The following is a 25,537-nucleotide window of genomic DNA, read 5'->3' as shown; positions in this document are numbered from 1 at the left end:
GTATAGCTCCTAAAAGGCGAGCGTGGGCTTCGGCAAGTTGGTACCTTGCATTTGGATGTCCGTTTTGTTCATTGTTTTTTAAGGGAGTGGGATGGGGGACACCTCTCTGAGCGTGAACCGGCCGTCCGCGTCCCGCGAGCACCCGAGGGCGGCGGAGGGGCGAGCGGAGCGGGGCTCGGTCCCGGCCGCCGCGGGTCCCCAGGGAGCCTCCGCGCATTGAGATGCAAATGAGCCGGAGCGCGGGGCCAATCGCGGCGCCCGCCGGGGATTACCTGGGGCGCGCGCGGCCGCCCGCCTCCCCCGGGTCCCCCGGTCCGCCGGCGCCGGAGCCCATTGTTGAGCGCGGCGGAGCCCGCCGGCGATGCCCGCGCCGCCGCCGCCGCCGCGAGGTTTGAACTTGGCGTCGGCGGGGAGCCCGGCGGGGCGGCTGGATGGTGAGTGCGGGCGGCGGGCGGGGGCACGGGGAGCCCGGGACCCCCCAGCCCCGCGGCCGGCCGAGCCCCGCGGGCAGGTGGCAGCCGAGCGCGGCCGGACCCGGCCCGGGCTCCCGGCACGGGCGGCCCCCGCGGAGGCCATCGTGGACGACTGACGGCAGGCAAACTTTTCAGGACAAATGATCTGTGAAATATTTTAATTTTGATGAATTGCTTCCCTCGAGGGTCCCCACGGAGTCGAGAACGCCTGCCCTCTCTGAAATGCACGGGTCCGCGTCTGCGGGCAGGCCCGGGCGCGGCGAGCCTGCGCTCCCCTCGCCGCCCGCCCCGCTCCGCCGCGGCTGAAGGCGATTATTTTGAAGCGTGTGTTTCGCTGGGAGCATAAAAATGAAAATTTATCTGTCGCGTGATTTTTCTCTTGAATTGAAAGATGGGTTAAAAAAAAAGTCTTTGCTGGGGGTGGTGGTTATAAAGTTTCAATGTGTAGAGCATCCTTGCGTGGCGGGGTGAGGCGTTCCTCTCAGTTTCTGATGTCTTTTGGCGTTACTTCCCTCCCCCTTTTAATCCTAGTATTGTCGTGGAACACTGTGCAGAGACTCTTTTTTGCGAATGGGCGCCCATACAGGGTGCAACAGGAAGTACTAGCTTGGAGGCTTGCAGAGATAGCTCTGTGCGTTTTTAAAAAAATTCTGATTAATTTGTAATTGCCAGTTAAGTGACCATTTCTAATTAAAAGCACCTTGGTCAGATACATGGCTAATCTTCCTTCAAATAATTTCTTAAGGAGTTGGTGTGGATATTAGTTAACTGTGATGGTTATTTTGATCCTAATTTTTTCTGATTCCCCAAGTATGACACCATCATTGCAGAAAAGGTTGCGTGTACAGAACAGAGAAAGAAGTAATCATAATGGTAACATATGCGTTCCGTTTACCAGAACCTAGTTTTTCTTAGAAGCCTAATCTTTTGAAAACTTTAGATTCTTTTTTTCCATTGCTAACAAACCTGGCTTAGGAACTAAAACTGGGAGTTGACAAGAAAATAAATGTACTTTTAAAATGTTATAACCAACAGTAACTTAACAATGTTTATGGGTTGGAGCAGAGTTTATTGTGGCAGTTTCTCTTGAATCAACTCTCCACATCTGCCCCTGGCAAATGGCTTCTGTTTGTACAGCCTGTTTTGTAAATACGGCCCTCCACCGCTAAGGCAAAGTGCAAAACACACACCCCTCTCCAGGGCTTGCAGCTTGGCACCAAGAATTAATATTTTTACTGGGTTCTACATCAGGACTTCCTCACCAAACCCTTGATAAAACCCCGGAGAAGGTTACCAAGGGATGTTGTAGAGAATTTACTTCCCTGGAGACTTTAAGAATAGGATAAACATCCATTTGCCTAGGATGGCTTCAGTGCAGTCCTCTGCCTGAATAAAGGAAGCCGAGGTCACTTCTCAGAAGCTCAGAACCGAGGAATTCTAAACAAGTTCCCATCCAAAATGACCTGCGACCAAAGGAAATATGATTGCCAACAGTACCTGAATCTCATTTGAGGTGAAACCCTGTTTTGATTTATGAGAAACAAAGTTTTTTCTTTGGGGAAGTAATATTTTAAATTATACTAGGATTTACCAGTCGTTTTGTATTGTGGACAGAAAATGGTCAATGATTGGTTACTTTCTAGGAAGTTGTAGTTGGATACAGAATAAATTCTATGATTTAAAGTATGACTTATGATTCATGGGAATTAAGTTTTACCTAAAAGTGGGAATGGGGTATGTGTATATAATGAACTGTTGAGCTGAGGATAAACATAATTCTCTCTCTCTCTCTTTCTCTTTGCTTTCTTAAAATTTTATTTAGTTAGTTATTTGGTACTGAGATTGAACTTGAAGAGTATTCTACCTCTGAGCTATACCCCCACCATTATTTTTTTGGAACAGGGCCTTGCTAATTTGCTGAGCATCTTGCTAAGTTGCTGAGGCTGGTCTCCAACCCACAATTTTTCTGTCTCATCCTCCCACCATGCCGTTCTCTTTCTTTCTTTCTTTCTTTCTTTCTTTATTTATTTATTTATTTATTTATTTATTTATTTATTTTTGAGGTGGAGTCTTACTATGTTCCCCAGGCTAGTCTATATCTTGGACCAAGGGATCCTCTTTCCAGAGCCTTTCTAGTGGCTTGGACTATATAGACTGTAGACATATGCTACTGCACCTAGCTCATGTTCTTCATTTTAAAGTCAGTTATTTTTGGTACCTTGTGTGTTAAATCCAGTTTAAACCACCATTTATTTTTCAGTTGACACATGAAAATTGTACATATTTGGGGGTACTGTGTAATGTTTTAATACATGTATACACTGTAGTGTTCAAATCAGGGTAAGCAGAGCCATTCAACATTTTAAAAGCATCAACATCTAGCTTTTTCCTCAAAATTTATTCGTGTGTGTGTGTGTGTGTGTGTGTGTGTGTGTGTGTGTGTGTGACTGGGGATTGAACCCAGGGACCTTCTACCTTTGAGCTATATCTCCAGCCCTATTTTTTTTATCCTTTATTTGAAACAGGGGCTCACTAAGTTGCAGAGGGGCTCACTAAGTAGCTGAGGCTGGCCATGAACCTGCGACCCTCCTGTCTCAGCCTTCAAAATTCATTCTTGCTTTCCATGTTTGTGTAGAACTCCTAGCATGTTGACCAAAGCCAGGCATTACTTTAATTCTGCTGGGGATTTTCCCCTGGACCCAGCAGAGCTTTGCTTCTGCTTGTTATTCCCAAGAGGTCAGGATTTCATGGGTTGCTGCTTCCTCTCTCCTCCTGTTTGACAGGAGTATCCTGTAATTCTAACCACTGTGTGACCTTGATGCAGTGATACCATCCTCCCTTTCTGTAGTGTCACTTGAGCGGAAGCCACCATCCCTGTTTCTTCCTGTAAGATCACAGAGAGGGGCTCACTTTCTAGGAAAGGTCATATTAACAAAAAAGTGGCAAGCCAGTCTCTTGATGGGGCAGTTTTTCATGTCATTTGAATGAGCATGTCTCCACTTAATGCCCTTCAGCTTGTCTTGTTTCTCCAAGTATGCCCCAAACTAGTGTTCCTATATAATTGTAGCCCCCATAGAAGTAATAGGAGTATGAACAATGGTCCTTTGTTTATTCAGCAAACATTTGCTATGTGGGAGGCATCCCAGGAACTGGTGATGGCTTCCCTGTCCAACTAGTCATATAAAAGGAAAAATAAAACATGTATAATAAACTACTGCCATTCTGAGGGAGTAGAGTACAGGGGTTAAGAACACAAGTTTGCTGTAAAAGTTAAACATATACCAACCTATGACCTAACATTTCCACGCTTAGGTATTTACCCAAGATAGATGAACAAGTGTCTGCAAAAAAGACTTATATGGAATGTTCATAACAGCCTTATTCTTGATTGCCAACAATGGGAAATAGCCATACATCTACGAAGAAGAGAATGGATAAATTGTGATACTTCCATACCACAATAGAACACTACTCAGCAGTCAACAGGAATGAACTCTTGATACTTAGAGAAACCTGGATAAATCTCAGAAGCATTATGTTAACTAAAAGAAGCCAGACACAAAAGAATACATAAGCAGTTCTATTTATGAAGTACTTTAACAGGTAAAACTAATCCATGACAGAAGTCAGTGGCTGCATCTGGGGGTGGAGCATTTGACTGGAATAAGATAAAAAGGAATTTTCTGGGGTGATGGAAATGTTTTCTGTCTTTTCAGTGATGGCTGAATAGGAATATACAGTTATCAAACCCTATCAAACTGAATGTGTAAGACCTGTGCATTTTATTGCATACAAGCATTGGGTCATTTAAAAGAAGAGGAATTTGGCTTCTAGAGTTACATAAGGGTATACCTCCCATTTCTGTCTCTAGGTGTGTATTACCTTGGGCAAGTTATGATGCCTCTGAGCTTCAAAATACTGGCCAATAGTAGCAAATCTCCTTCATGGGATTGTGAGGATTGAAATGGATAGTGATTAAAAAGCTGTTTAGCTTAGCACTGGGCATGGTGGCACACACTTATAATCCCAGCACTTGGGAGGCTGAGACAGGAGGATCGCACATGTTCCAAGCCAGCCTCAGCTACTTAGTGAGGCTCTCAGCAACTTAGTGAGACCTTGTTTCCAAATAAATATAAAATAGGGCTGAGGTGTAGCCCAGAGGTAGAAAGCTCCTGGGTTCTATCCCCCAGTACTACACACACAAAAAGAAGTGTTTAGCTTAGTAAGAACTTGGTTAATGTTATCTGCTATTTCAGTGCACTGTGCTAACTGTAATATATGATTTTGGTGTTGGTGGTAAGGGTACTTCTACTTTTTGTGAAAGCCATCTTATTTATTTAAGATTATCAAGGATTTTGTAGCATACTAACTGTTAACCTTGGCAATACATGTATCTTCATTTTAATGGATCTTTTTTGCAGTTGTAGGGAGTTTAACTTTAAAGTTCTTCCTACCTGATCAAAATACCACTGGGGCTTGGTTTTGCCTTTAAAGGTAAACTGCCCAAAGAGGAAGTACCTGCTATGCAAATCCCTCTTGTTTTGAGGACTGATTTAGTGTTAGCATTTGAAGCTAAACACCCAGACTAAGTTCACAGCATCTTCTGAGAATTCAGGTGAAATGTTTACATATTACATCATCTTTCTAGAGATACAGGTGGGGAAAATTATTATATGAAATTAATACTGTTTTTTTAAATGCCTATTGTATAACTTGAATTTTCGGCCAGTATTTTGGATAGAATGGCAAATATGACAATAGATTACTTAATCTATTAAGTCTTAATTGTTTTATTTAAGTTCCACAAAACATTTGGGAAAGATGTATCATGCCAACTTGGGCATTTTTTGTTTTGTTTTTAGATTGGTTTAATTCATTTAGTAAATACTTAACATTTATTGAGAACTTATTATTAGCCTCTGGGAATTCAATGATAAATAAAAAGAGATTGAACTCAAGGGTTCATAGATATTCTGACTTGGAATGTGACTGTGTATACATTTCTTTTGGAACTTTTTCTTTTTTTTTTTTTTTTGGTACTGGGGATTGAATCCAGAGGCATTCTGCCTCCTGATATACACCTCCAGCTCTTTATTATTGTTTTTTATTTTGAAGCAGGATTTCTCTTAAGTTGCTGAGGCTGGTCTTGAGCCTATGATCCTTCTTTCTCAGCCTCTCAAGTACTGGGATTATAGGCATGTGCCACCATACCTGTCTGTTGGAACTTTTTTTTTTTTTTTTTTTAGGTACTGGGAATGGAACCTAGGCTCATTCTACCTCTGAGCTACACCCTTAGCCCTATTTTTATTCTTTATTTTGAAACAGGGTCTCACTGAGTTGCAAAGGGCCTCATTAAAGTAGCTGAGGATGTCTGGAACCACAATCCTCCTGACTCAGCCTCCCAAATGCTGGTAATACAATTGTGTGCCACCACGCCCGGCTAACATTTTTAAGTCCAGAGAGCACTGTCTTTTATTCTTGGATTTTCGTGTGTTTTATATTTTGTTCTTAAAGCCTCCAAATTAAAGTAGAGGGTTAAAAATCCTGATAGTTTTTCAGTGGTGCTATTTTCTTAAACATTGGGGTTTCTTACTAAGGCTCTCTCTCTAGTTATTCCTTACTAAAAACAACAACAAAATGGTCTTATGGAAAGGCAGTTGAGTGTTGTAGAAGCATCCTAGACTGTGGAAACAGAATGACCTAGGTGTCAGTCAAAGCTCTGCTGCCTCCTAGTGAGCTGGGGAGTGAGTTCATTAAGCCCCCATTTCTGGGTCTGTAGAACAGTCGTGATAGCACATTGAGAGAGGCATTAATACCGGACTAAAGCTGTTGCAAGGACTGAATAACTACATGTAATATTTACTAGCTAGGCACTGGTGGGGGACTTCCTGAGAAGGGGCAAGGCCTGTCTGAAACTGCTCTTCAGTGGACTGCTTTGCTCTTCCTCCCACTCTGTGAGGTAGGCATTATTTTTTCCCTTTAAAGGAGAGGAAACCAAATCACAGAAGAGATTAAATAGTTTGCTGAGGAAGTAAAAGTGCCAAGGCCATCCTGCCTCTTAATTGATGAAGCCCATAATAGCTGTTAATTACCTTTCCCTTTTAGATAAAATGGCAGTAATAATAGTAGTTACTATTATCATTTTGTGATACTGGGGATTGAGGCCAGGGACAGTTTGCCTCTTCCCTAGTTCTGTTTTATTTTTTATTTTGAAGCAGGGTCTCACTAGGTTGCTGAGAGTCTCACTAAGTTGCTGAGGTTGGTCTCGAACTTTTAAGCCTCCTAGCTCAGCCTTGCAAGTACTGGGAGTACAAGTGTATGCCACTACACCCAACTCCTCAGCCCTTTTTAAACTTTTATTTTATTTCAAAACTTTTTTTTTTCCGGTGGTACTGGGGTTCCTGGAAGCCCTTCTACCTCGGGGCTACACTCCCAGACCTATTTTTACATTTTCATTTTGGAAACAGGGTCCCCTAAGCCAGCGCGCGGCTGGCTCCGAACCTGCGCGATCCTCCTGTCTCCGCCTCCCAAGCGCGGGGATTACAAGCGTGCGCCACCACGCCCGGCTCAAAACTTTTATTTTGAGACAGTTCTTTGATAAATCGCCTAGGCTGGCCTCAAACTTAGAATCCTCCTGCCTTAGCCTCCCAGGTACTGGGACTACAGGCATGCACCACTGCTCCCAGCTTATCTTTAGACTGAATTGTTGCATGGAGAGAGTAACTCCAGTAAGTGGTGCCAGTGTCCCCAGTTTGAACACTGGGGGAGGACAAACAGGTTGGCTCCCTGAGTATCTCAGACAGTTTAACGGGTCTTCTACCTTGTTGCTGTTGTGGGGGTTGAGGAATGTTAGATAGACACCAGAGAACATGTCAGCTCCTTTTCCCAACCCTTCAAAAATCCTTCTGTCAGATAGCGCTCTGATATTGTCCTTCAGATATTATATGTTATTCAGATATTGTCTTAGCCCAATGACTCCAGTTAAGAAGTAGTAAGTCCATTACTGTGAACCAAAAATGTGGAGGACCAGGGCCACCTATTAGGATTTGACCTGGACTTTGTAAAGTCTGCGGGGAATGACCTAGGTACAATATTTTCTTGGTCTCCAAAAGGAAGGCAAGGTGAGAAATTTGTTCCAGAAGAGTGTTGTAGTGAGGGGAAATTGACCCAGAATATTTTACATTGCTTATTTCCATTGGCATTTCCTCAATTCCCAGGTTCTGGAAAACCTTGAACTAAAACATTAAAAATAAATCCCAAATGGTAGGTTGAAAACCCCACTGATTTAGATAAGGCTTAAAAAGTCACATTGGCCAACTTGTTAAATAATATGTAGATGCCAAGGGAAAGACATAGTTAAGTAGTATATGTATATTCCCTGTTTAGATATGAGCCTTTTCACTTAGTACCCCCACCCCAAGTCCTCATTTTGTACCTTATATCCTGGATTATTGGTCTTGACATCCAAGCCTCTCCGTCATGCATTGCAGGGTTGGCTAGACAGCCATAATCTCAGGACCACTTCCTCAGCCACTGAATAGGTCTGTTTGCAGACCTGCCTAAGAAACCCTCAACATACAGATAGGTAGCACTGGAGACTTTGGGCTAAAGCCAGGTAGCGCAGGGGCAGCCCTGTTCAAAATGTTGCCCGCACCCTGTGTTTGCAGCAATGCCTCCATGTACCAGTCCTGTCCATCCAAATGACCCACATTGTCTCAGGGTAGAATACTGGCAGATGAAACTAAGGGCTCTACTCTCTTAAGAGGAAAAGGGAACCCCAGAAGATGACCCCACAAGGATCTCAGCTTTCTGGTTGTCAGTGACACCTGGAGGTTGGTGCCAGGCTGCCGAGCTGTGTGCAAGCTCCATTATATCTGTAGTCGGACTCACAACAGATGGGCATGGGTAAGTTAGTAGAGTGGCAGGACTGTTACTTGAAGCACCTCTTAGCCCCCTCCCTAGCCTTTTCCTCTAACGTGAGGCCCTTTGTGTCGGTTCCCATGGTTACCTTTTCACCAAGAGCAGCTGGAATGTGTGGCAAGGAGGCTGCCTTCCCTACTGAGCCAGGTCTGACTGGAGTGGAGGCCGCTGATCCGCAGCTGGATTCATGAAATAGGGTCACAGTTCAGCACTTCTTCTTTGTCCTGGGTTCTGTACCTTTCCTAAGCTTGATGTGTCAGGGTTGCAGTGGGAGGGGGCTCATGGGCTGATGGACAGCTCACAGAGCATTTCCTGCCCCGGACTGGCCTGGCCTGGCTGCCCTCTGACCTCCTGCCTCGAGCATCTGCCCTATGTTACTGCCCAGTTGAGGGGGCAGGGGCTGCTCTGCCTGGCCAGACAGAGGATCACACAGCTTCCCACCTCCTTCCCCATACGGTCTGTTTAGGAGTCAGTCTACATTAAGTAGGCCAGGCTCTAAGTCTTGAAGGAACTGGTATCAAAGGCAGTTTCACATCTGGTCTGAAGACCAGACTGGTCCTGGAAACAGGAAAGGGATGGGGCCTTGATATTCCTGACAAGGGCAGAACTGGCCCTATTTGTCTTGGAACCCTCTCTGGACAGCATATGGAAGCTCCTTTTTTTTTGGGGGGGGGGGTTATACTGGGGATTGAGCCAGTACCTCTGAGCTATTGTGAAACAGGGTCTAAGTTGCTAAAGCTGGCCTTAGACTTGTAATCCTCCTGTCTCAGTCTCCCAAAGAGGCATTATAGTTATGCACCACCATGCCCAGCTGGAGGCTTCTTAAATTCCTTCTCATTTGCAGTTCAGTTGGCTCAAGAGTAGAGGCAGGACCAGGTGGAGAGGGAGGGAAAGTAGTCATGAGTAGAAACCACTCCAGATCATCATTCCTGAAGAATACATACCTGGAACAATTGCTATGCTCTTCCTGGGATGAAGCAACTTTGCTTTCTACAGTTCTTTTAGCACTGCAGATGTCTAAGGCCTCCGGTGATGTGACCGTGGTAGAAGGTAGGTAAAGGACACCCTCATGGCCTAGTAATGGGTTAGATCCTAGCTTTGCCACTTTCTTTGTGATATTGAGCAAGTTATTTAAGTAACCTGTGCCTTGGTTTCCTATAACACTTCATTGGGTTGTTAGGAAGATTAAGGTTATTATGTAAAAATAATTTATAAGTCATAAAACCCAACATAGGTGTCAATTGTAATATTTTAAATGGTGTTTTGAGATTGCTATATAAAACTAAAGACATAGATTTCTTCTTTTCATCTTTCCTTTCTTTTTTTAGTGCTGGAGATCAAATCAAATTTATCCTAGGCAAGTACTTTACCACTGAGCTACCTCCCCAGAAAAAGAAAGATTTCAACTGACCTTCTTTGTGTTATACAAGCTGAGTATCCCTTATCTGAAATGTTTGGGACCAGAGGTGTTAGGATTTGGGCATTTTTCAGGTTTTGGGATATTCACATAGACTTTACCAGTTGAACATTCTTAATTTGGAAATCTAAAAATGCTTCAAAATCCAAAACTTTTTGAAGGTAATGTTGGTATTCAAAAATTTTAGATTTTGGAACATTTCAGATTTAGAATGATTAACTTTTATGTCAGTGTGTCCAGAAATAGTCCATAGAAGATAGAATTAAATAGGGACAGAGAGGATGAAGAGGAAAAAAAAAAGCTCTGGCCTATATTATATTACCCCATAGTAACCAAATGAAAGGTAGATTGGTGGGGATAAATAGAAACTCAGCTCATGGAACCACAGTTACAACACCTTGAAAAGGTCTACTGTGAACTGGTGAACTGCATACAATTACATTTCCGCATACTGGCTGCGTTTTGGTATCTCACCTTCCATATAAATTGTGCTTCTACAGAATTAAAGCCACAGCTGGGAGATAGCTTGGGTGACAGAGAATCTCCTTTGAGTGATAGTGAAGGTTGGAAACATTTAGATTTAAGATTTGGAGGCATTTAAATAGCATGGAATGTCTATTATTTACCCTAAAAAGCAGAACGAATCTTGAATATTGTGGACACAAATGCAGTTGGCACAGGCTTAAAAAAAATGCATGTGAGCTCCTTTCTAAGACCCAGTAATCCTCTTGGGCAGAGTAAGGATTAGGCGTCCCTCACAAACAAGGCGGTGAGTTCATTTTTGCTAAGATTCCTCAACTGATGCCAAATTTACCAGGGACCTATTTTCTCCCAATGATTGACAACCTCCATTTAAATTTTTAATGTCTACCTCTCTTCACTAGGCAGGTCTAGGGCTGAAGCAACTCATTTGCATGTAGATGGGAGAAAACTTGGCTCCTGGGGACCAGATTTGGGACCCCAGGGACCTTCTGGAGCCTGAGTCCCTCCACCAGGCCTGCCTGCATGAGAGGAGGGGTCTTACCCACAGCTTCAGGTGGGTGGGACTCAGGCTGGAAAAAAAATAGATCCTAACTCATTATGTTTTGAAACAACTGTGAAGATACATCTGTGCACATGCATCCCTGTCTTGTCCATGAGACTCCATCTGGTTAGGCTGCTAGACTAACTCAAGGTTAATTCTGTCACCCTGACCTTTAAGAATCATTTCTTTCTTACCAATCATTGTTTCCTGCTAGTCTGTTCCTAGGACCCAGATAATGCTCTGTATCTTCTGTCCTTTTCTGCAACAAACAAACAATCAAACAAACAAATAATTTTCCACTTAGGAGTTAGTTATATCTTCCCCTGAATGCCTTGGGCATTTTTAGTTGCCCTTTGAGGGAATTAAAGAACCCATCATTGTACCACCATCTAGTCATACTCCCATTATGACTCTCCACATTCATTACTCTTGCTGACCACATCTATTGAATGCCAGAAGTGCCCATCTCATAGTAGTTACTATGCCACAAGTCAGATAATACTCTTTACAGATGAGGTTCTGAGGCTTGGAGAACAATGGCCAGGAACTGGCAGAACTCATTTTGGAGCTTAGGTTATATGGCTCAAAATCTTGGGTGTGCCTTTCCAACAAGAATGGAGAGCAGAAGTTGTCCTTTATTCCAGAGATTCCAACTTGGAGCTTACATGTAGAAAGTGCTACATGAGGTGTTGACATAGGTCTGCAAAGATTATGTTTTCTCTCTCAAGATTTGTCACTTATGCCCCATTTCCACCATCATTCATAGCTCATCTTTGCCAACTCTGTTTTATCCACAAGAAAATAGCCCAGTCATTCCAATCATTTGCCCATAGTAATAGGGCCTGGTGCAGATCTCCTGGCTTCTGGTCCAGCACTATTTATTTTTATAATACTCATTTTTATGTCTATATAACCACTCATTTTCCCTTTTCCTAATACATTGTGGAAATAAGAGAGGAAGAATTACGGAATCTTTTTTCCTCTTTTCCTTCCACTGTGTGGCTATTTGTTCTTTCCCTGTCTCACTCTTTTACAAGTAGATCCTTTCCAAAGTACTTTCCTAGAACTTATTAATGACCCCACATGATGCAGAACAATCTAGGAAAGGCTTGTCAGAGGAATTTTGACCAGGACTTGTTCTATTAGGACTCCACCTTACCTTCCCCAAAGAGTCCCATGATGCAGGATTTCAGCCCTTTGTGGTCTGGGCATTAGTTGGGTTAGATTCTCTGCACAACTTCTCATTTGCCCTAGCAGGCCAACAGCACACTGAATATTAGCAACAGAACTTCACTCTGGAAAGACTTCTGGCCAGATGGGGTAAGAGAGATAAGTACAGGGAGCCCACTGGGAACCTGTCCTAATGTCCAGTCAGAGCAGATTTTTGTTGGAAAAATGTTTATTGTCCATCATCTCTGAGAAGAGAACCCAGTCAGGCCAAAGAAGAAAAGAAAACCTCAGATAAAGTTAAGACTATATTGCATAGTAGTTAATAGCATAGGCTTTGCCATCGGCCAGATCTGGATTCAAATTCTTTTTCCAGTAGAGCTTCCTCTGCTTCTCTGAGTCTGTTTCCTTATCTGTAAGGTAAGATTGTAATAGCATAAAGTCACCTGTCTTAGAGATTGGTTGTAAGGACTGTAAGAAATTGAATAGGTAATAGATTTCTGACTTAGAGCATTCTGTAAGGTAATTGTAACTGTTGGGACTGTGCTTTGATAGTTTTCCTCCATGAGGCAATGACTGGGAGAAGCAAGCATGTATATAGACAATGTCATAGTGAGTGAGAAGGAGAGGGAGGCATGCTGAGTGAGGACTGCACTCTCATGGTCTCATGTATTCTATTTCCCCAGCACTTATGGTTTGTAAGTTATGTGTTTGCATTGTTATTTTGCCTGACTTTAATTTATAATGCCATAGAAAGAGATTTTTTCTGTTTTGCCACCATTGCAAATCTAGTAACTAATCCAATGTGTGTTCCATGGCTGGCATTTAATGACTGTTGGTTGAGTGGATGATTGGGCTGGGTATGGAAGTGACCAAGCTCTGCATCCTAGTGTGAAGCATCTACCTTAACATGCACTATATCATTTTAGCAGCATGCCCAGTGTTGGGAAGTTCTCCTAAGGAAAGAATATAGTCCAGGTGTCAGGGAAGTGTGAGGGAGCCCTTCAAAATCTAGCCTTATTTCTCCAGATCTCTGGGGGACAATTGGACTTGGAAAAGAGGAATCTCATCTGAATTTCATTAATTTTCTACTTTTTTCTGAAGATTTTCCTTAAAGAATATTTTAGTATTAAAGTGACACTATAAACACTTGTCATATTTGTCAAAGGACTTTTAGGATTATAGCATCTAAAGGCAGTATAAAATAAGAGAAAAAGTACAAAAATTGGGGTTAAGGCTCTTGCTGTGCCAGTTGTACAGTTCAGGAGTCCTGATTTTGAGCAAACAATTGCCCTTCTATGAAGCTGTCTCTATATCTATTAAATAGAGATAAATAATAACTGCACTGCATGCCCTTTAGGATTTTTGAGGGCCAAATGGAATAATGTATGGGAAAGTACTTTGCAAGCGATAATGTCTGATATTAAAGTAAGGAATTTTGTTTTGCTATAGACATTTGCATAGCTCTTTGGGAACACTGTGTTACCATCAGCTAATAGAGAACGAAAGCAGGGGAAGAAAGGCCCATGCTGATTTTTTTCAGGAGGCATTTTTCTCCCTTGACTGACCATGATTTCCCAGAAGTCCCTACTTCCTCCTCTAATAAGTATTTTCAGTGGTTATTTGAGCTCCTAAAGTAAACGCTTCACCAGTGTGAAGTCTTTGCCCAGATTTGCTCTCAGGACACCTTCATTTCCTAGAGAAGATTTTTTCTTTAAAAAATATGGAGAAATTTGACTTTTAGGCTCATTCTAGTTAGAAAAAAATGAAGCTGATTTTCCATTCTGATAATTAAAATGGCAAATGTTGATTGTAAACAAATTACAAGATCTAAAAAGAGATAATAAATATCATCTATAAACATATCTCTTGGCATAATATTATTGATATATCTGCTGGTCTTGGTTTCATGCCCATCTTCATGTCTCCTGTGAACAGTGAAAGGATGATGTAGAACAAATACCAGGTACATATGGTTTGGCATGTGGCTGATGCTTAAGAAAAAAGTATTCAAAGCCCAGTGAGCCTAATAGTAATTTAATGAGGTATATAGTAGAGTGGGCATGATCTTCAGCCATACATCTTTCTACTTGTTTCATTTACTCTCACCTTTTTAAACAAATCTATAAAATGCAGATCATCACTCCATCAAATGATAAGATGAACTAAGGTACTGTTTTTAAAGGATGTACCACATGCTATAATTTGGATCCGGAGTATCCTCCACTGTCCCATGTGTTAAAGGCTTCATCCTCACTTTGGCACTAAGGGAGATGGTGGAGGCTTTAAAAGATGGGGCCTAGAGATGTCTTCAGTCATTGGGAACTTGCTATTGAGGAGTAGAGTGGGACCCTGCCCCCCTTTTCTTTCTCTCTTGCTTCTCTACTATGAGGTGATCATTTTTGCTCTACCACACACTCCTGCCACGATGTGCTACCACATGCCTGAAGCAAGAGCCAACCAATGTGGACTCAAATGTCTAAAACTATGAACCAAAATAAACCCTTCTTTCTTCCTCCTCCTCCTCCTCCTCCTTCCTCCCCAGAGGGGCTCTATCACTGAACTACATCCACAGAGTCTTGTAAAATTGTCCAAGCTGGCCCCAAACTTGTGATTTTGGCATAAGCCTCCTGACTTGCTAGGATTACAAGCATGTACCACTGGGCCCAGAAACCTTTCCCCTTTATAAACTGATAATTTCAGGTTATTCATTATCATGACAGGAAACTAATGTATCATTTGCCCAATAAATGTAAGTTTTAGTTCCATTGATAAGTTAACATTTGGGCTGGGCGTGTGGCTCAGTGGTAGAACACTTGCATAGCATGTGGGGGAAAAAAAAGTAACATTTATTGCCAGGGCAGTATTTTAAGTGCTTCACACATATCAATTTATTCACAACTAGGAGCTATTGTTATCCTAGTTTTGTAGGAGAGGAAAGGAGGCATAAGATTAAGTGACCTTAGTAGGCTGGTAGGGCCAAAATAGAAACCTGAGCCAGTGGCTCTAGAATCCATGTCCTCCATTTACAGTTCAGAGGCTGTCACTTACCAAAGTTTTAGGCTGTAGGCTCTGAGTATTTGCATTTAGGGGCCATAAACCCTAGCGAAGGTATCGTAACTGAAGGAACTTAACCTTAAGCCCTTGAGTGGGGTCTCTAGGTTTTCTCATGCATGTTCCCTGGACTACTTATGTCAGAGGTCTCAGTGGGTGGAGGGATTGAAGTCAAAACTATACCAGAAGCAGGTTAATATTTGTTAGGCAGGTTAAGAGATTTGGCTAGTCATTTGGCTATTTTTTTTTTCATCCACCTTTTCCTGTTTTTGTATAAGGTTAATATGGAGGTTACTGGCTAAGATTAAAAGATACCTTCTAGCTTTAGCTTATGGATTTAGAAAGAATCACAGTGCCAATCATATAAATTGTACATGTAGACACATTTGAGAAGGTTCGAGGGAAGTGAAGTGAGAAACAGCAGCAGCCAGACCAGGTACAGATGGACGCGGGTCTGAGACCTACAGAGCACATCTTTGTGTGGCTGAAGGGTTGTGTATAGCCCTCCTGTGATAAACCGAGCTGCAGGACCAGGTGGGTGAACAGAAAGACAGAGAAGTCTTTAAGTACAAGTAAATGCCATGCTTAGGATTAAAAGAACTAGATAGGATGCAGGCCTGAGGGGATGCGGGCAAGCATCCTAGATCATAAGGAATGATTAGAAAAGCAAAAAAGAGAGTAATGAAGGGACAGTGACCAGAAGGTTAAGTCTCAAACATGTAGGTAGCAAAAGGTCAGTAATGAGAACAAGGGGCCCTTTAGGGAAAAGGCAATTCATTGAGAATGTCTGTGAAACCTTTGATAAACCTTCAGAAAATAAAGAGCCAACTATGTTTAGCTAAGAACAGAAGTCTGTACCCAAGGGCATCAGTTCTTAAAATCTTCCTTCAGACCCTGCAGAAGCCCGAGACCAGGCCTCGTCAGCCTTCTGAAAGCTCTGGGGAAAAGTGGTAGGGAACAAACTAGGGAGCATTGGGGATTCCAGAGGGACTCCAGATAATGAAGGGGAAATCTCAGCAAAGTTAGAATGGAAGGACAGGAGAGGAAGAAGGCTGAGGTTGATTAATGGAGGAGCTACATTCAAATATGTGTAAAAGTATGAATGTAGCATGGTCAACCTGGACACCCATTGTTGGGAGAGGGGAAGGAGAAACAGGGGAGGGGAGAGGGAACCAAGCACAGTTTAAATGTATACCATTTTCAATAAAATATAAATAAATCAAAATGAAAAAATGAAAGATTAAAAAAAGAAAGTGGTAGGGAACCTACTGCCGTGACATTAGAGACCTGATAATCAAAGGGAGAGGGGTAGATGATAGTATGGAGATATAATAATAAGGACAGCCTTGTGCATAAAGGAAATGGAGCAGAATAAGAAGGAAAAAAGAGACATTGGAAAACCAAGAACACGGTTTTCAGTGAGGTAAACCATCATGAAAATAAGTACACACAAAACCCCAACATATATCCAAAGGAATTTCTCCAGAGGATTCTGAGGACGAACTCAACCCTGTTTAAGTGTACCCTGCCTGTTTAATCACAGAAAGTGTTCTGATTCTCTGAAGCATAAGACAGCAACATTGCGCTGAGCCATGCCAGCTGTTTGTTGAGGTTGGCCACAGTCCCCAGCGTTGGTCCTCACTGTCCCAAGAAAGCCTGTCATCAATGAGATGGATCAAAAGCTGGGGCTAAATTTTATTTTCACAAAGAAATGTACTCACATGTTTCTACAAAGTGACTAGAAAAAAGAAAGATCCCACATTTATCAAAACATGTGCCAGGCATGGTGGGGCACATCTGTAATCCCAGTACTTGGGAGGCTGAAACAGGAGGATCACAGGTTTGCAGATAAGTAGTGAGACCTAGCAAGTAGTGAGACTCTTTATCAACCTAGTGAGACCCTGTTTCAAAATAAAAATAAAATAGGGATGGAGGTTTAGCTCAGAGGTAGAATGCCTCTGGGTTCAATCCCCAGTGCCACAAAAAGAAAAAAAAAAGTTTAATAAACAATTTAATGCTTTTAAGAGTTTTAGAGTATGGAGCTTTCTTTTGGAAGTATTACACAATTTTTCTCTTTATGCTCTGTAATTCATTTAGCAAATGTGTGTCGTGTACCTACCCTAACCCTCTCACTCACCCACCCAAACTGACCCTGGGTAGATAGTGTTTGGTTTTTTTTGGTTTTTTTGTTTGTTTTTTTTTTTGGTCCTGGGGGTGGAACCCAGGGTCCTCTACCTCCAGGCTACATCTCTGACCTATTTTATATTTTATTTTGCAACAGGGTCTTACTAAGTTGCTGAGAGCCTCATTAAGTACTGGGATTACAAGCATGCACCACCATGCCCGGCTGGGGATAGTATTTATTTATTTATTTATTTATTTATTTATTTATTTATTTATTTATTTAGGTACTAGGGTTCCTGGAAACCCTTCTACCTCCGGGCTACACTCCCAGACCTATTTTATATTTTTATTTGGAAAACAGGGTCTCTTAAGCCAGTGTGGCTGGCTTCAAACCTGTGCGATCCTCCTGTCTCCGCCTCCCAAGCGCAGGGATTACAAGGGTGCGCCACCACGCCCGGCAGGGAAAGTGGTGTTAAAAAGATAAAGCTAAGCCGGGCATGGTGGTGCACACTTATAATCCCAGTGTTTGGGAGGCTGAGACAGGAGGATTGCCGGCGTGAGACCAGCCTCACCAACTTAGGCCCTTTGCAACTTAGACCCTGTAGCTCAGAGGTAGAATGCCCTTTTTTCAGTTCGGGGGGGGGGGTGGCGTGGGGGGAGACAAAGCTGAAGTATTCAAGCCAAATAGGGAACTGACCTGACCAGGCTTCTTTTCTTGCTACTGAAGCAGACCATGTGCAAGTGAACTATTCCCTGCAGAGGTTAAGCACAATGAAGGGAGAGATCAGGTGCTGGAAAGAGAATATTTATGTCAGATAAAGCAGCCTCCGAGGAGGTAATATTTGACAGGGACCAGAAGACTAAGTAGTAGCGAGCCAAGAAATGAAATGGGGAAAGTATTCCAAGTGGAGGGAAAAGCATGTATGAAAGCAAAGAGCTGGATAAGTGTGGGGAGCATCTAGGGATGCCATTAGGTTAGGGCTTGGGAGACAGGGCAGAGTTCGAGGATGGCTGGAGCCAGCCCTGGAGGCCATGCAGGCCAAGTTAGGGTACTTGGGTTTTCTCCAAAGTGCTGAAAGAAGCTACAAGATTTAACTAGGGAGGGACATATCCGTGTGTGTGTGTGTGTGTGTGTGTGTGTGTGTGTGTGTGTGTGTGTTTCTCAGTACTGGGGATGGAACCCAGGGGCATTCTGCCTCCAAGCTACACCCCTAGACCTATTTTTTGATCTTTATTTTGAAACAGGATCTCACTGAGTTGCAAAGGGTCTCGCTAAGTAGCTGAGGCTGTCTGCAAACCCACGATTCTCCTGTCTCAGCCTCTCAAATGCTGGGATTACAAGCATGCTCCATTTGTGTTTTTTAAAAGGTTATGCTGACTGCTGAGTAGATATTGGATTTGAGGGAGACAGAAGTGGAAGGGGGAAGCCAGTGAGGAAGTGCTTCCTTACCGGGTGAGACACAAAAAATCAAGAGATTGCCAGTTTCAACAGAGGAAAGAACAAAATCAAAAAGTGTAAACTCAGTAGAAACAGGCACTAAAGGGACCTGGGCAGACCATTTTAGTAGACTCAGCTCCTTATTCCAGCTTTTACTCCAGCTTCCCTGTCCTTCCCTCATTTTTATAGTGTTCAAACAGGCCACGGGAACAGAATGATCTGGAACTTTATCTTGTATTGGTTGAAACTCAGTTCAGAAGGCAGTTAATGGACTATTAAAATACCACATAGTAAAGCAGTCAGTATATATTCAGGAGTTATGAACATCAGGGGCTGAATGTACTCATCATAGGAAATAGAAATATGTAGGTGGTTGACCTGCATTTCCTGTTTCTTAATTATCTGGGGGAAGAAGGATGATGTAAGGGCTCGTTGTGTTTGTGGATCACAGTATTTTCTTTAGCCCTGCAAACCCTTCACAAGTCAGCTCAGACCCTGTTTCATCCTTCATAATTGTGGCACTATATTATTGGAGAACAGCAAAAACAAACAAAAAAAGCCCCAAGAAATGTCTCAATAGTTTTACCTATACATAAACTTGTGAATTAACCCATTTTGTCTCATTCTCCCAGTTGTGGGACACCTATGAAAACTTAAATTCAGCTACAATTATAACCGCTTATGGTAATGTTGAAACTATTATGTTTGCAGAATTAAAAATTTGGGACTTAACTGGGTTAATGAAGATATGCAGGAAGAAAGGCAGTAGATCTGTTGGATATTTAGTAGTACTTTATTCATTCAGTAAATATTGATTGGACAACTCTGTCTGCTAGCCACCATGTTAGGCTTGCTTATCTTTGCTGAGCAGTAAAAGAGGGGCCAGCAATCAGGCATTTAGAAGATACTGAATCACACCTTGATATGCACACCTAGGGGCCCATCTCACCTGCTACCCAGTGGACAAGGTGTCCAGTGGAACCTGAAGGATGAGTATGGATGAGCCAGGGAGGATGGTGTCTTCAGGAACCTGCAAGTAGCCTGGGGGGGGGGGCTACTTGAAGGATGAGGATGGTGTCTTCAGGAACCTGCAAGTAGCCTAGGGGGGCTACTTGATTCTAAGGCTTCTGTAGTGTATCTGTTAAGTGAAAAGAAGCTCATTTGGTAACATGTCTAATTAATAGCCTCATCATCACCAAATCTGGGTAATTAATTCTAAGGCCCACAGAATTTATGACATAAACTGAAAAATTTTGAAGCTGGTATGCTGAAAGGAGGGAGCGTGGCTGTCGGTAGTTTCAGTCCCAGGTGTGATTCCATGTATGGTTCAAGATGCACAACCTCTGTATTTGTTTGTACACCTGGAAAATGGGTCTTTAAATGACCTCATTTGCTTCTCCTTTGTAAAGGAGTTTGGGGAGTAACTCCTGACATATGGGAAAGCACGAGGATCCTTTTCTGAGAAAGATTTGGGACAATCTTCCCAAGGCACATGGTACCCCTGGGCAATGTTTCTGATGTGATCAGCACATAGACTGCCATTTCCAGCCAGTTGAGAAGTTAGTGGGAACCCGGATGGTGAAGTATGCGTTCTGGAGACAGCGTGAGTTTATGTGAGTTAGATGTTCCATGGGCAGGTAAGGCAGGAGGAGAGAAGGGCCAGCCAGTTCCAAGGTTCTGGGGTTATAGGTCTCCTTTTTACTCATTTCAAGACTGTCTTCTATCCAGATTCACTATAGATTCTTTTCATTAGAACATATGAATTTTAAAATGTTTATTTGCTGTCCAGATTATTTCAGAGGAGTTTAAGATAGACAAAGGTGTTCTGGGACAGACGATTCTTCTGACGCTGTCTCCAGCTGATTCCTAATTCATGTGATGCCTCTTCTAGATAGCATATCCAGCTTCTCAGCCCTCTGGCCACTACATGGGCAGGAATGAGAGGATTAGCAGAGAGGCTGCTGTGACTTGGGCTGGGGTTGCAGTCAAACAGTCCAGGGGTTTCATGAGTCTCACATTAAGTTGCTCACGCAGGTGGTCCTCTGGAGGCGACCAGTGGCAGGGCCATATGACTAGGGAAGGCGGTGCTGGGGTGCTGGGCTCCAAGGGCGGAGAGGAACCATCACTGAAAATCCTTAAAAAGATGAGGCAGTCACACGTTCCACATGCTTCCTTCTCTTTGCCATCTGCCTGCTTTTCCTGTCAGCCCTGCACTGTGACAGCCAGGATCCCTGAACCTCTGTCTCTGGGTGTCTCCCAGGAAGGGGGAAGGGGCAAAGGAAGAAAATAACCCAGCCTCCAGAGCCTGCTCAGCCATTGTGCAGTAAGGAAAGAGCCAACAATTGCGGTTTGAGCAAAAAATGAGGAAGTTATTAAATGCCAGAAAGGTCTTGTGAAAGCTCAGGCCTGGCCTGGTTGTGTTCTCCCAACAGATGACATTAGGTCTAGAGGAGTTAACTCTCTCTGGCTAAGGCTCTTCTTTTCTTCCCAGTATAAAGTAGGTCCTTTTTAGTTGCAGCTATTTTACATACCATCTTAGATGAAAGACACCCTTAAGATGAAGATAAAACAATAATGAAAAATTAGTTTATTAAGCACAGACCATGTGTGGACAGTATGCTAGATATTTAATATACATTACTTAGAGAAATTCTGTAGCGACTCTGCAAATCAGGTATAGTAATAATGGCCAATTTACTGAATGCTTAATATGTCTCTGTTCTAAGTATTTTATCTGAAGTATTTAAGTTTCTCAACAACCTTATGAAAGAGGTTGTTCCTTTGCCCCTGCTTCATAGACAAAAGAACAGAGGCAAAGAGAGGACAGTCATAGGCTCAGGGGGCAGACGCAGGATGAACTCCAGGGCCTAACCACTGTGCACATGATGTCTTATTTTCTCTTTACTCTGGAGGAAGAGCCTGAAGCTCAGAGTTGACTTGCCCAGTGTCATTCAGGTCATAATTGACATAGCTTCAATCAAGTCTTCATCCTTCAAGTCTAGAATTATTCGGAATATATTAAAAGCCAAGAATCCTAACTTGACCGGAAAAATAATATATAGAAGGAGGTGGTGGTATTTAGGTAAAACTAAGTATATATGTCAGTTTTGTGTTACTGTATTGAAATACTCAAGACAGACTAACCTTATAAAGAATAGAGTTTGGTTTAGTGTGTAGTTCTTTTTTTTTCTTTTTTTCTTTTTGTGGTACTGGAGGTGAAACCCAGAGGCTTTCTACCTCCGGGCTATACTCCCAGACCTATTTTATACTTTATTTGGAAACAGAGTCTCACTAAGTTGCTGAGAGCCTCACTAAGTAGCTGAGGCTGGCTTTGAACCTGTGTGATCCTCCTGTCTTAGCCTCCCAAGCACGGGGATTATAAGCATGCGCCGCCCGGCTAGTGTGCAGTTCTGGAGGCCGGAGTCCAAGGTCAGGCAGGCCTCTCGATTTGACCTCTGGTGAGGGCTTTCTTGGCTGTGTCATATCCTGGCAGTAGGTCACATCCCCAAACAGAAAGCCAGTGAGTGAGTCAGGGGTCAAGCTGGCTCCTATAACAACTTAGTTTCTTGGAGAGCTACCTTAATCACCTCTAAATAATAGGGCTGTCAAGGACCTAATGACCACTCATGCGGCCTCACATCTAAAGGTCCAACCACCGTGCTGAGGACCAAGCCTCCAACACACGAGTCCTTGGTGGATGTACTCAAACCATAGCACTAAGATAAACCTTAGCATAAACATGGAAACTTTGTGGTGACTTGTCAGTCATCTCTCCCGTGCCCTAAAATAAAGAGATCCTTTTATTTGCCTTAGGATTTAAGAAAGAGAGCTCTTTGACTTCCATTCTGTGTTCCAGGAAATATGGGGCCAGATGGACAGGGCTTATTCCTAACAGCTGCTCAGTAATCCCTCCCTTCTCAGCCAAGGCATATGCAGTGGAGGTGCAGACTCGCCAGTTGCATCTCAGAGGCTTAGAAAAATCCCTGAAGACAGAAGTTGGAAATCCACCACTGTACTCAGCAAGCTGAGATGATGACAAAACCCACTTAAGAGCCCGAGGCAGGGGACAGTCCGCTAAAGAAGAGGCATCGAGAGTGTTTGGCAATTCGGGACCCAAGAATTCTCCCGAGGAGAAGAGATATGCCCGTTCCCATGGCGGAACGCATTGGAGATGTGGGGCTTAAAATTTTTTTTCTGACTCCCTGGGAGGATGGAGGAAAAGAGTTATGGGAATGGTGTTAGGGACTGGAGGCGGGAGGGTGGATTTAAATGGACACACAAAAGGCTTGCCTCCTAGCACAGTGGAATCTAAACAATCTGAAATAGTTCAAGCTCAAGAATTGGCATGTGCTTCTGAGCTGCCCCCCACTGAATAGAGCCAGGGCTGTTCCACTTGGTGACGCGCTCCTTCAAGTGAAATGGAGAAGCCAGGCAGCAGTCCCTTGGTTTCAGGGGAACACTTTGTTTGACAGTTTGCTTCAGTGAGTCCAATTTTTCATTTACTTATCAACACTGAATTATAGGAGAATTGATCTTCCTAAGAATCAACACATCTTTCTTCCCGCTTGCTTAGAAAAATCAGAGTTTTCTAAGACTTAGAAATATACTTTATTGCTTTACAGAAGTATAGGCAAAGCAGAAGACCCTCAGCCATGGATTTGCCTTCCTAAAGGCAGAGAGTTTTGTTGAGTGCAGGCATAGACACACTGAGCTGTGCTGCTTTGCTCTGGCTCCAGAGCCCATTTTCACGCATCTGTCTTGTTAGATCCATTTGTGTGCTTGCCGTGAACACCACCATACTCATCTTGTTATTTTCCTGTCTTTGACAGAGATGTGTGTGCAGACACGGGCCATGCAGATCCTGGTACTTCTAACTCCTTCAGCCCAGAGAACCTCACTTCTGGCCCCCAGCACAGGAAAGCAGCGTGGTCAGGAGGGGTTAAACTTCGGCTGAAGCACAGGTAAGAGGCATTGAGGTCAGTGCTGGAGAAGATTCGACTGCTGAAAGGGAATTGGGGAGGAAGATGGTCAAGATATAGACTGGTGAGAGGGAAAAGGGCAGAACAAGGAGGTCTGATAGTAGCTCGGAGTTCTGAAGAGCAACAATCTTAATGGCAGGTTGATCTGGGGGTCCCCTCAAATCATTTAATTCAAATATTGTTTTAAAAATACATTCATCCCTGGGCATGGGTGAACGCCTGTAATCTAATGCTGGGGAGGCTGAGATAGAAGAATTTCAGGTTCAAGGCTAGCCTCAGAAATTTAGTGAGACCCTCAGGAACTTAGCAAGATCTTAGTGGTGTAGATCAGAAGTAGAACGCCCCTAAATTCAACCCCAACACCTCAAATTAAAAATATATTCATAGCCAGGCGTGGTGGCACATGCCTATAATCCCAGCATTTGGGAAGTTGAGACAGTAGGATTACGGTTGGAGGACAGCCTCAGCTACTACTTAGTGAGGCCCTTCGCAACTCAGTGAGACCCTATTTCAAAATAAAGAATAAAAATTAGGGCTGGGGGTGTAGCTTGGAGGTATAATGCCCCCGGGTTACATCCCTAGTACTGCAAAAAAAATAATAATAATAAATTCATAGTTTTTAAAAGTATAATTCAATACATCCAGAGTAATAGTCTAAGGTTTTATATTTTTCAAATGATCAGTGTGATAAATTGTACTGCTGGATTAATTCATCTTTGAATGATTCTTTATTTAAAATTTCTCATATCATCTCTAACTGAGGCATATCCTGAGAGTACAGCCTAACCAAGATTTTTAGTTACTTACCTGTGTGAATCAGACTGTGAGATTGTGTGAGCCCTGTGCTTGCTATGTGCTAGGTGGTGTGCTGGGGCTTTACCTGGACTATTTCATTAATTAAACTAGACTGTGAGGCTTGCACTCAACAAGGAGGCAGCAGGTTCAAATTCCTATAGCTTGACTGAGCTCATAGACACTATACTCTGTGCCTTCAGCATTGGCATAGCAGAGTCTGTGTCATCCAACAACTGTGGGAATTCAGTGGAATGAGGTATTCAAAGCACTCAGCAAAGAGCCTATAGGGAGGGAGAAATAAATGTTGAGTGGTAGTTCAATGATGTTAGGATGTGTTAGCGTTCCATCACTGTAACAAAATATCTGAGATAATTAGTTTATAAAAAATTACCTTAGCTCACAGTTTTGGAGGTTCAGGTCCCAGATCAGGTGGCCCCACTTGGCCTCTGATGGAGGTGCTGATGGCACTGGTGGGGAGCACACTGCTCATGTCATGGCCAGGAAGGAAAAGAGGAACAGGAAGGGACCACTGGGCAGGCACACCTCCAGTGACTTACTAGGCCCCTTCTCTCAAAGGTCCTATCATCTCCCAGGAGCAATACCTTGGGGACATTCAATATCCAGACAAGAGTATGTGACTGTCATTGTCAGTGTTATTTTCATCATTATCACAGAAGTCTATGGACTAACATGAAAGGCAATGTGGGGCAGGGAATAAGATGGGGGTCTGTGCAGTTGGATTCCTAGAACTCAAACCTCAGTTCCACCATTTATGTGTACCTGCACGCACATTGTTTGTCAGCTGGTCTACCTCCTTGGGTTGCTGGAAAGGTTGAAAGAGTAAAAACACTTGGAGCAGTTAGGCCTGTGGCCCTCATATTATGATGGTCATTGTTATCAACTACCCTTTGTTCAGTTTGGACAATTCTTTCAGGTATATGTTTTAATTTGCATTATCAAAAAGTAAACATTATGAAACTGGATTTATAGCCAGGCGTGGTGGTACATGCTTCTAATCCCAGTACTTGGGAGGCTGAGACAGAAGGATCGCAGGTTCACAGCCAGCCTCAGCAAATTGTCAGGCCTTCTGCAGCTTAGTGAGACCCTGTTTCAAAATGAAGAATGAAAAATAGGGCTGGGGTTATA

The 25,537-nt window shown here is 43.1% G+C and overlaps 1 protein-coding gene across 2 annotated transcripts in view; it reads left to right on the top strand.

The window, feature by feature from the left end:
- The window catches only part of SHROOM3 (shroom family member 3), a gene marked incomplete at both ends in the record, with an annotated part of 356,251 nt that overhangs the window by 266,539 nt on the left and 64,175 nt on the right, over positions 1-25,537 (top strand). For both annotated transcript variants that reach the window (XM_080697707.1, XM_080697708.1), the window contains one exon: positions 23,447-23,578. In XM_080697707.1, coding sequence (XP_080553833.1) covers positions 23,447-23,578 — 132 coding nt within the window. The remainder of the gene's footprint in view (positions 1-23,446; positions 23,579-25,537) is intronic.

This window comes from Muscardinus avellanarius (assembly GCF_963383645.1).
Source record: "Muscardinus avellanarius genome assembly, chromosome: 6".
NCBI classification, from domain to species: Eukaryota; Metazoa; Chordata; class Mammalia; order Rodentia; family Gliridae; genus Muscardinus; species Muscardinus avellanarius.
This window is presented reverse-complemented; position numbering and strand designations above follow the sequence as displayed.